Genomic DNA, 11273 nt, shown 5'->3' with positions numbered 1-11273 from the left:
CTGTTGACCATGTTTACATCATTCTCTCTCTCTCTCTCTCTCTCGTGTCATGTTACGATGTTATCACCATGTTGCGATATACTCGTACAAAAGCTCATGTGCGCGCTGCGTTACTTGCGAAGTTTGAGTCACTGGATTGTTCGTTTGTCTCGCGTTTATCGTCGTAGACGAGACTCGGCCTTTATTTGTCTTTGTAGATGTAGTTGGGTTTTTTTTTTTTGTCTTTGTCAGATGTTTCCTCGCTCAGTGGCTCCCCGGTCTGTCGTCATGGAGACGGTCCTCACATTTTTTCCGTCTGTGTGTGGGATTTGAACCGACAACCTCGGGGTCACGTCCCCTCGTCTCTGCTGCTGCTGCTGCTCGTTTGTCCTCGATGGAGATAAACTGTTGTTTATGCTGCGGGTCACAGGAAGTCGTGTGTGTGCGTGTGTGTGTGTGTAGTATGGTCCTCACTGGCAGAGACAAAATGACAAACATCTAAAATTAGCAGATCAGACTTTTTATTTTCCACGAGAAAGTTTAGGATCAGGGCTGTGTGTGTGTGTGAGAAAGAGAGCGAGAGCAAGAGTGTGTGTGTGAGAGAGAGTGAGAGAGTGTGTGTGTGTAAGAGAGAGAAAGTGAGAGTCAGTTCCTTAATGTTGTCATTTAAATTTTTTTTAAAGGAAGTGTTTTTACAAATATGAGAACTCTGTGTGCGCATGTGTTTGTGTGTGTGTGTGTGTGTGTGTGGCAGGTGTTTTGCGTCACCACCCTCCATCCATCAAGTCAAATGAGCGAATGACAGGAAGAACAAAAACAAATCCCTCGCTCTGGCAAGAATAAACGACTGATGCCGACCAATGACAAGTGTTTAGTGTGTGTGCGTGTGTGTGTGAGAGAGAGATGAAAGAGAGGGAGTTGGTGTTTATTGTTTTACCAGTTCAGTGGGCGGACACACACACACACGCACACACACACACACACATTCAAATGTCCAACTCTACCACTTAATTTTAGACTCTTAACTTTTCATCTACTGCTGCACTCTTATTCACTAATATACTCACTGGTTTAATTTAAAATCTTATTTTGTCGAGTGTCATTTTCTCTTGTTCTTCGTCTACGAACACTTTCCTCTTCAACACACACACGTGTACACACACACACACACACGTGTACACACACACGTGTACACACACACACACACACTCAGGTTGGACCCTGGGGCTCAGTTTAGAAGGAAACTCTCACTAATTTTCCTCATAAAGACTCTAATGAAGACTAATGATGGAGGTGTGTGTGTGTGTGTGTGTGTGTGTGTGTGTTCGTTAACAGCCTGTTCTGTCTGGGAATGTCTCTGATCTCTTTTTCTTTCATCCCTCCATCACTGTTCTCTCTTCACTTTCTCTCTCGTCCTTCATTTGTTCTTAAAATGTTTTTCTTCTTGTCAGTCATGGAGTCATTCAGTCACTCGTTCATACTCACTGACACAGTCGTTGATACACATATTCACACTCATTTATACTCACTCAGTCTTTCACATGTGCATTCATGGTCTCATTCATACTCACTCAGTCATTCACTCACTCAGTCTTTCACATGTGCATTCATGGTCTCACTCAGTCATTCACACTCATTCATGGTCTCATTCACACTCATTTATACTCACTCAGTCGTTCACACTCATTTATACTCACTCAGTCATTCACACACTCATTCATGGTCTCATTCACACTCAGTCGTTCACACGCTCATTCATGGTCTCACTCACTCAGTCTTTCACGCTCATTCATGGTCTCATTCATACTCAGTCATTCACATGCTCATTCATGGTCTCACTCACTCAGTTTTTCACACGCTCATTCATGGTCTCACTCACTCAGTCATTCACATGCTCATTCATGGTCTCACTCACCCAGTCGTTCACACACTCATTCATGGTCTCACTCAGTCATTTACACGCTCATTCATGGTCTCATTCACACTTGTTTATAATAAATATTTCCAGATCAAAAACATACTTTCAAGAATCATAAATTGTCGCAACATGAAATATCGCAATGTTTTAGTTCATCAGTGTTTGGTTTGGGAGTCGCCAGACACTTTATCGCGATATTTAAGTCACGTTATGATATGAGCACCATCTAGTGGACTGAAACGTACATGTTTTTTCTTAATGTTTATTTGTAACGTCAATTAAAAAATGAGATTTTCAGAAGTGATGAAAAATATTGTGATATTTCACTACATTGATATTTGTTCCTCCGCCCAGATAAATCTGATAACTGCAATGGATTATGGGTAAGAATAAAGTATTATAAACAAACTTTCTAAGGACGACTTAAGTTTTATCTGCATGAATTTCCCGTTTTTAAAATTCAGCGATGAACCTTTTCGCGACGAATGCACTCTCCACACTCTCTCCACACTTGTCTTTTCATTACCCATCATCCTCTGCTCTCTCTCCATCTTTCTTCCTTTAACGCTCATCATTTCATCATGTTACACCTCTTTTGCTCCGCCTGTCCATCATCTCTCTCTCCCTCTCTCTTCATTTTCCTCCACGTCTCCTCTCACATCCTTCAATCTCTCTTTCCTGCGCCGTCACCTTTTCATCCTTCCTCGTTGCCTCCTTCGCTTTCCATCCATCCTTCTTCATCTCCTCCTCCTCTTCCTCCTCGCCGTCCATCGCTCTGTGTTTCTTCCTCCATTAAGAGGAAATGGAAAAAGTGACATCAGCTATTTGGTAAACGGAGAGAGATGAGGAGGGAGGGAGAGAGGGAGAGAGAGAGATGGATGGATGGGATGAAAGGGGACAGGAAAAAATGGAGAGTAAAGATCAAAAAGAGTGATAACGGGGGAGAGAGGGAAGGAAAACAAAGGAGGAAAGAAGAGAGAGAAGACGAAAGCATGGGGCGAGAGAGGTAGCAATCCATTAGAGAGAGAGAGAGAGGCCTCACCTCATTAACCTGGTAATGCAGAGTAAATATACTGTACAGACTAAATGGAACATGGCCGGCGTGTGTGTGTGTGTGTGTGTTTATTCTGAAGCTTCTGTGTGACCATGAAAAACATCCGCAGCCTCTGTGTGTGTGTGTGTGTGTGTGTGTGTGTGTGTGTGTGTGTGTGTGTGTGTGTGTGTGTGTGTGTGTGTGTGTGTGTGTGTCATTATGACATTAGTTTTGATTTGGTGTGAACAAACTGCCTTTTTATTTTGAAAACTGCAGGATTGTGTTTTAGCATGGACATAACATTACACAAACTGGGGCTTTTATTTTGAAAATGACGGGGCTGTGCTTTAGTGTGGACAAACGGAAACTGAGGCTTTTACTGTGAAAATTGCAGGATTGTGTTTTAGCATGAACAGAAACTGAGACTTTTATATTGAAATCTGTGGGGTTGTGCTGTAGTGTGGACAAACACAAACTAAGGCTTTTATTTTGAAAATTGAGTGGATGTGTTTTTAACAGGGACAAACAGAAACTGAGGGTTTTATTTTGAAAAATGCAGGGTTGTGTTTTGGTGTGGGACAGACTGAAACTGAGACATTTAGAAAACTGTGGGGTTGTCTTTCAGTGTGGACTGACCGAAAGTGAGACATTTATTTTGAATAATGTAAGGTTGTGTTTTAGTGTGACTTTAACTTTGAAAACTGGAACTTTTGGGTGTTTTAGGCTGGAATAACCTAAACGAATTATTTTTATTTTGAAACCGACAGGATGTTTTAGTGTGGACTTTACTGTTCATCATGGCTGTTTTCGTTGCATTAGCATATGTTGGCATGCTCATACATTAAACTTTGTAAACATAGTAAACAGGATACAGGTATAGCATGTTAGCATCGTGTGTGTGTGTGTGTGTGTAGACATCAGCACACTCAGTCATTATAATACTGTATATTTGCAGCTCAAACCCAGAGAACAGTGACAGACTTAAGATCATCATGAAAACAAACGAAAACAACAAAATGTTCCTATCTACACGGAATATCCCTTCAAAACCGCCAACCCCCCCCAAATACCCCCACCCACTTACCCTGGCCCGCCCTCCCTCCATCCCGTACACATGTTCAAATATTAATCAACAAATAAACAAACAAAAACACGCAGTGGAATAAAAACAAAACTTCAACACAACAGTCTGCACTCGTCTGAAGGAATAAAACGTTTACAGGTGTTCGTACGAAGCCGAGGAGCGCTTGATTTATTCACCTTTGTTTGTTTGTTTACTGTAACGACGCACTAGCATGTATATGTGTGTGGCGCTAGCGTCAAGTCAAACACTGTTCTTCAAGTCGACTTTGTGAGGTACTTTTTTCTGGATTTCCCAAATCTTGGAAATCTTAAATTCTTCTAAACCTCGGATTAAAGCGCTAGCCAAATATATTTGCTTTTCACAAAAATTGCACCATTCATGAATCAATATTTTTGACCCAAAAACGGGGTTTAGCAACATTAGTAATTCCTGCTACGATGTCGGCAATGGCGGCACACATGAAGTCAACATTATAAAGTACTTTTATTGGGACTTCCCAAATTTCTAAATTTTGAAGCCCTTAAATTCTACTAAACGTACAGGGCTAGGTCTGATTTTATTTATTTTTTATTACGTTTTTATTGTTTTCGCCATCAGACTTTAAATATTGGGTCCAAAAATCCGCTGAATAATTTGCAAAGTTGATCAAAATGATCGTGAGTACAATTTTGTTTTTTACAAAATTCAAAACTGAAAAGTGCCACGTTGTTTACAAATGCAAATACTATTATTATTATTGATTATTTTTGAACCCCTCTCCAAAGTCCAACTGCAATATCCCCCCCCAAACGTCCACCAGGGGGCGACACTGTTTTAGCTTAAGCACTCCTGAGCCTCGCTTTGACAAACACCAGAAACGGAGGAAGAACTGGGGTAAAAATTCGGAAGAGAATGAAACACATTTTTCGGGGGAAGTAATATCATTTCTAAAAATCACTCCATCGTAATAAAAAAGTGGGTTTTTCTTCTTTTCTTCTTTTTTTTTTTTAAACTTTTGCATCATTTGAGAAACGGATTTGACATTAGAAGTTAGGGGGTGATAGAAAATAATTGGTACATCGAAAAACTGCATCCAACATTTTTCAGAGTAATGTGCCTTTAAAAAGAGAGAGAGGGAGAGAAGATAAAGGAAGAGATGGAGTGATGAGGATGACGACATGCATTCTTTTTACGTTTCTGTATGTAAAACAAACAAAAAAATGAATCAAACGTGAGAAATCACGTCTCAAGTTTTCATTTTTTTTGTTTTTTTCCTTCCAGATTTTTTTCCCCCCCAACACGTCTTTCGTCCTGATCAGCTGATTATTGTCCAATCGGGAGGAGGTGACAGTCGCACAGAAGCCGAAGTTTCGTCCAAATCCAAAAAGGTGAGTGAAACTTTGTCCATCCGTGAAAACTTCTATCTCGTTAGCACCATTCGGAAACAGTCCTCTTTTTTTCTTTCTTTCTGGGTCTTGGGTGACGTTATCAGAACTTTTTAAGAGTCTCGCTCGTCCAACAAAGTTCATCTCAGATGTTTTTAAAATGTCTGACTTTGATTCGCGTTGATGTTCAATTTGTAGCTCCCGTCCGTTTTTTTCCTCGTAGTAATTCGGGAATGATTTTTCAGTTTTCAGAACAAACGAGGTAATGAAGAGAAAAGACCGAATATGCGAAGTCTGTCTTTAAAAAAAACAACAACAATGAGAAATAGAAGAAAAAGAGAAAGAGAAAGAGAGACGGCCCCCAAAATGAGTCCAGAAAAGGGGCGTGTCTCTTAGTAGTCATTGTTTTCACGTCAAAAACGTCGCATTGTAGCAAAGGTAGAATCCCGCCGCAGGGAGAGGAGGTCGTTGCCGTGGAAACGGGCTGGTGGAGTTCTTCTGTGCACAGGAGGGAGAGGAAGTGGGCGGGGCTTCTGGGGTCGCAGCATCGTCCTCTAAAACATCATGGGAGTTTTCAGGAACGGCCGCGAATCTGCATCGTAGCAAACAAAATGCAAACAAAATGGTGACGTTACAATTCGCCATTTTGTCTCAATTAATTGTTGTTGTTGACCATGTGACATTGTTACTTTTTTTTTAACATGAAACCAGAAAAAGCAGCAAATTCCAAACTTCTGTGTGGGAGATTGAGTGGTTTGCAAACGTCAGTTTCTGTCCAAGGACAGAGAAAGACGTGATATTGTAGACTTAAACTGTTATTTTTTTAGGTTGTTCTTTTGTTAAGTAGCTCAAATCAATATTCAGCACACCACACCAATTGAGGAAAAAAAGTGATTTTAGCCTAGCCAGCGTGCTGCCTCGTGTGGACACTTTGTGTCACTGATTTAATCTGAATGAAAGTGTGCTGTGATGTTAAAATCACTGATTTTCTCTATGGGGTTTGGTGTGGGAGAGTGAGTGCTTTACAAACTTCAGTTTCCTGTCTAACAGTGAGATAAAGACGTGAACGTGTTCTTAAGATGTCGCCGGCTGTTGTAGGGGGCGCTCACATCAAAGTTGGTGCTGACTATGTATTAAAAAAAAAACAAAAACAACCCTGAAGTATCCCTTTCATGTCGACGTTTCTGCGTGTTAATTAACTCTGCGTTGTTTTTCCCTTTACGTCGTTTTATGATTGGAATCTCAAATCTCTACTTTTGTCAGGGGTCGACTCTCTCTCTCTCTCTCTTCACCTCCGTCGTTCTCCTTCCTGCTCCCTGTGGTGCTGTAGCTGCACCCACACACACACACACACACACACACACACTCACCTCTTCCCCTCCCTGTGGTGTCATTGTTTTCTGCGGACGTTGCAAAGTGTTTACATTTCTGCATAACAGCAACCATAAACCTGCTCTTCCTCCCTCTCTTCCTCTTTTTTTATTTACCCTCCTCCTCCTCCCCATCATCTCACCCTCTCATCTCGTCCTCTATTTATTCTTTTTGTTTTGTTTGTTTTTCAATCACATGTAACAGGTTTAAGGTTTTAACGCCGCGTTGAAGTCAAAACTTTCATCTTCATCCCTCTCTTCTATTTTTATCGCACCCCCTTTCCTCTTCTTTCATCCTCCTCGTCCTCTGTCTGTTCCTCTCGAATTATTTTTACCTCCTCGTCCTTCTTTTTTGGCAAAAGCTTCAGCCCCGAATTTAAAAAAAAAATAAAATAAACCTTGTCCTGTAGCTTCAGCTCCGCCCCCAAATAAATAAATAAATATTCACGTTTTTTCTAGTTTAGTCCATTTTGTTTTTATTGTTTAACTATCGTGCAGCATCTGCGATAAAACACACTTTCAGTTTTATTTTCTTAAACATGTCAACATTAAGTTTCCTGTTCCTCCACGTGTGAATTCATGTCTTCATTTCTTTCAGTTTTAAACCATTTTACTTCACTTTTCATTCTTTTGTCTGTGTTCATGTGTTCACACATATTCATGCATGAATGTTTGTCCACAAACGTCTATAGTCGGACTAAAACACACTGTGCAAACAGTGTCACACTCGGACCCTTAAGTACAAAAATGCCCCATTGAAAAAAAAACATTGAAACTGCAATTATTGTTTTTTAATATCACTTCCATTAAAACATTTTATTATATCTGGGAGCTTTTTTTCTATTTTTTATCTTTTCAAAAGGAAAATAAATCAAAGTTTGCTTTTTCTTTGCTACATAAAACAAAGAAATCTGAGATTTTAAATTTGACGACATTTGAGATCAATTTTCTGTAGAAAATAACAGACAACAATTGATAATGACAATAGTGACAATCATCATTAGTAAGGTGATTTATGTAAACTATATATAGTTTGTCCTTTTGCTTACGTTTTTCTTCTCTTTTAATCACAATTTTGACCTGTTTTCCCTCCGATATCCCTGTGTGTGTGTGTGTGTGTGTGGTCTCTCTCTCTGTTCTCTCTCTCTCTCTCTCCGTTATAAATGAACTTGACCTCTCTTGTTAAAACTTGATCAGCTGTTTAGTGAAAATGTCACCAGGTCTTGGAACAAGGTCACATTTTTCAACTCCTTCCTCAGCACACTCGCCTCCTCCTCCCTCCCTCTGTCCTCTTTTCCCTCCCTCTCCTCCTATATTTCATCCCTCTTTTTCTCTCTTTTCTCAAACTCAATATTTTCATTCTCCTTTGACTACAATTGTTTCGCTCTCCTTCCTCCTCACACCTCTTCTCCACTCCTTTCTTTTCTCTCTCTCTCCTTCTTTCACATCTAATTAGTCGGGGGCAGGTTTTTTTGCGAACAAAGCCAGAGAAACGATCGCACTCTTTAACTCTCGCTCCCTCGCTCCGATCGTAATGCGACGTCTTTTCTTCGTGTTCAGCAGTTTTTCAGTTTTCACTCATTAATTAAGAGCGAGGAAGGTGAGAGAGAGAGAGTGTGTGTGTGTGTGTGTGTAGAACCACAGAGGGTGCAAAATGCTTTATAGCAGGAGAGATGTGTGTGTGTGTGTGTGTGTGTGTGTGTGTGTGTGTATGTGTGTGTGTGTGTGTGTGAGGCAGCAGAGGGTCCTACTGGGCCAATCAACATTAATGAAATCAGGTGTGTGTGTGTGTGTGCGTGCAGAAGACAGTGAGGATCTAAAAGGGTCTAAAGAGGAGAGCGAGCTAATTAGAGTTCACTGTCTCACTAGTGTGTGGATCAAACACACACACACACACACAGGTACACAGTGTGTGTGTGTGAGATATTCATTTAAACACACACTGAGTTTCGAGTGAAGGTTTTCAATGTCAGGCAGGACTGAGCACAGCTGGTGGAAAGAGGACGACACATGCATACTAACACACACACACACACACACACTCGTTCTCCTCCAACTTTATCTTTTTAGCTCCAACTATTTAAAAAAGAACAAATCGTCACCTTCAAAAAGTCCCTGGAATGATTAAAATGAATCGGCAAATAAAATAATTCAGAATGTCTTCACGTTCATCAGGACCCCCAGTCTTAAAACTATGAGCGCCCCCTGCTGCTGATAAAACTTGACTTTATCTCTGTTGTTGGACAGAAGTCTGTAAAACCACTCACTCTCCCACACCAAACCCCATAGAAAGAATCTGTTATTTTAGCTTGCGGGGACACAGGAGCTGCTGGTCTACTGCTGCCTCGTGTGGTCACTTTTTATCACTGATTTTCCCTATAGGGTTTGGTGTGGGAGAGTGAGTGCTTTACAAACTTCAGTTTCTTGTCTGACAGTGAGATAAAGATGTGACGATGTTCTTAAGACATCTTTAACAGAACAATCAATAGAAGGCTCACTCTGAGCTGCTCTGTGATTGGTCAAAACTCAGAGGGAGGAGCAAAAGTCTAGTTTGTAAGCCACTCACTCTCCCACACCAAACCCCATAGAGAAAAGACGTGGCTAAAGAAGTGGCTAAACGCTGTTTTTCCCTGTACATAACATATTCTGAAAGCGAATGAAACTGATTTCTTCAGCATTTAGGGGGCGGAGCTTTGACCAGACGGCCGACAAGAATAACTGTGAACATGCAGCTCCCCCTTGTGGCCTTTCTATGTGAAGTAGACAAAATCACAGTCAATTTCATCGTGACTGATTTTGATTGTATATTATACAGATGTGACACTAATGCGATGTGTCCACTAGAGGTCACTCATGAGTTCAAACAGAGTTACCTGGAAACGTTTGAAACGGTGTAGAAAGACACACACACACACGTGTTTTTCAAGGTTCACATCAAAGGGAGGAAACTGTGTCTGCTTCATGTCTGCACTAATCCAACCTGATCCAACACACACACACACTGTGTTTTATGTTTTTTATATACACATACATATATATATAGTGTGTGTGTGTGTACCTTGTACGCTGCCGTTGTCTTGCTGGTTTCCATTAACCTCAGGTTTGTCCTCGGCTGCAGCAGCGTCTGGTGTGAAGCACACAAACAGGACAGAGTCTCAGCAGGTCGCGCAGTAAAAACCAGACGCCGCCTCGCTCGTCGTAAACCCAGAATCCACGACCACAAACAAAAACATTTGTCCACGGAATCACTTTGTTGATCTTCTTGCTTTTTATCATCACAGGATTTTCCTTTTTTTTAAAGCTGCTCCATAAAAGTTGGACGTGTTTTCTCACGTTACGGAAAAACTGCACAACTTAAAAACACAATTTCATACTGTTTATTATTAATATTATTATTATTATTATTATTATTAAACAGATTTTTCCCCCATTTTTTTTTAATGTAGAAGAACCTGAACAAATGAACTGCACTGTTGTTAAGATCAGACTGAAATACGGAAATAGCAGCTGTAACTGTGATTGATGCCTGCAGCAGAGACTGAAGGAAAACAGGTTTTTTAGCCACTTAACAATAGACTCGGGTAATAAAATCCACTGTGATATATTAAGAACACGTTTCACGTCTTTATCTCACTGTTAGACAGACTTTTCCCAACAGGAAACGGAAGTTTGTAAAACCCGCTCACTCTCCCACACCAAACCCCATAGAGAAAATCAGTGATTTTAGCTCACGGGGGACACAGGAGCTGCTGGTCTGCTGCTGCCTCGTGTGGTCACTTTGTGTCACTGAGGCAAATCTGAATGTAGATTTTCAAATGCCGAATTTTAAAAAATAAGACATTTAAAGTTAATGATGGAGGCAGCAGTGGATCAACAGCTCCTGTGTGCTGTGACGTTAAAATCACTGATTTTCTCTATGGGGTTTGGTGTGGGAGAGTGAGTGCTTTACAAACGTCAGTTTCCATAATGTAAATCAAGTGAATCTCAGAGAGAACAAGCTCCTCCTCTAGACTCAGACCCTTTGACCAGTCACAGGTCAGGCTACAGAGTGAGAGAGCGCCTCCTCTTGGTTCAACATCTGTTTACCGTTGTTGTTGTGCAGCGGCTCAGGAGACGACGAGGACGAGTGTTTCAGAGCGTCCTCCACTCTCTCCCTCCGCTTTGACTCGAACTCTAGCGCCTCCTGCAGCTTCCTCTTCGCCTTCTTCTCCTTCTTCAGTCTCTTCTGGATGGAGGCTGCAGGAAGATTTTTTCCCTGTTTTAGACGCCGGCGTGACGCTGACATGCTACAGTTAAACCACCGCAGAGCGGACGCACAAACCTCTGCTCTGCAGTTCAGACGTGAGCTGTCGCTCCAGACTCTCCCTCATCTCCCGCTCTCTGTACAGCTCCATCTTCAGCTCCCTCTTCTCCGCCTGGATCTGTTTGTCCTGCGCTCGGGCGTTTTCCACCGCCACCTTCAGCAGGCCCTGACCACCACCACCACAAACGCACGTCATTATTTATGATGCATTCATGTTTGTCG

At 41.4% G+C, this 11273-nt stretch overlaps 1 protein-coding gene across 2 annotated transcripts in view; it reads right to left on the bottom strand.

Annotated features, from left to right (window-relative positions):
• Positions 1-2186: 2186 nt before the first annotated feature.
• Positions 2187-11273, bottom strand: part of dachb (dachshund b) — a 54749-nt gene continuing 45662 nt past the window's right edge. Inside the window, exons 9-12 of one of the 2 annotated variants that reach the window (XM_044021066.1) lie at positions 11070-11217; positions 10835-10984; positions 9807-9872; positions 2187-2718 (exon numbers count right to left, since the gene is read on the bottom strand). In XM_044021066.1, the coding sequence (XP_043877001.1) occupies positions 2690-2718; positions 9807-9872; positions 10835-10984; positions 11070-11217 (393 nt within the window). In that variant the 3' untranslated portion in view covers positions 2187-2689. Of the gene's footprint in view, positions 2719-5458; positions 5971-9806; positions 9873-10834; positions 10985-11069; positions 11218-11273 lie in introns of those variants that run through there. The other variant, XM_044021065.1, reaches the window with a different exon arrangement.

The sequence above is a fragment of the Solea senegalensis genome, linkage group LG3, assembly GCF_019176455.1.
Source record: "Solea senegalensis isolate Sse05_10M linkage group LG3, IFAPA_SoseM_1, whole genome shotgun sequence".
Classification (NCBI taxonomy): Eukaryota; Metazoa; Chordata; class Actinopteri; order Pleuronectiformes; family Soleidae; genus Solea; species Solea senegalensis.
Note: the sequence above shows the minus strand (reverse complement) of the source record. Positions and strands in the feature narration are given on the sequence as shown.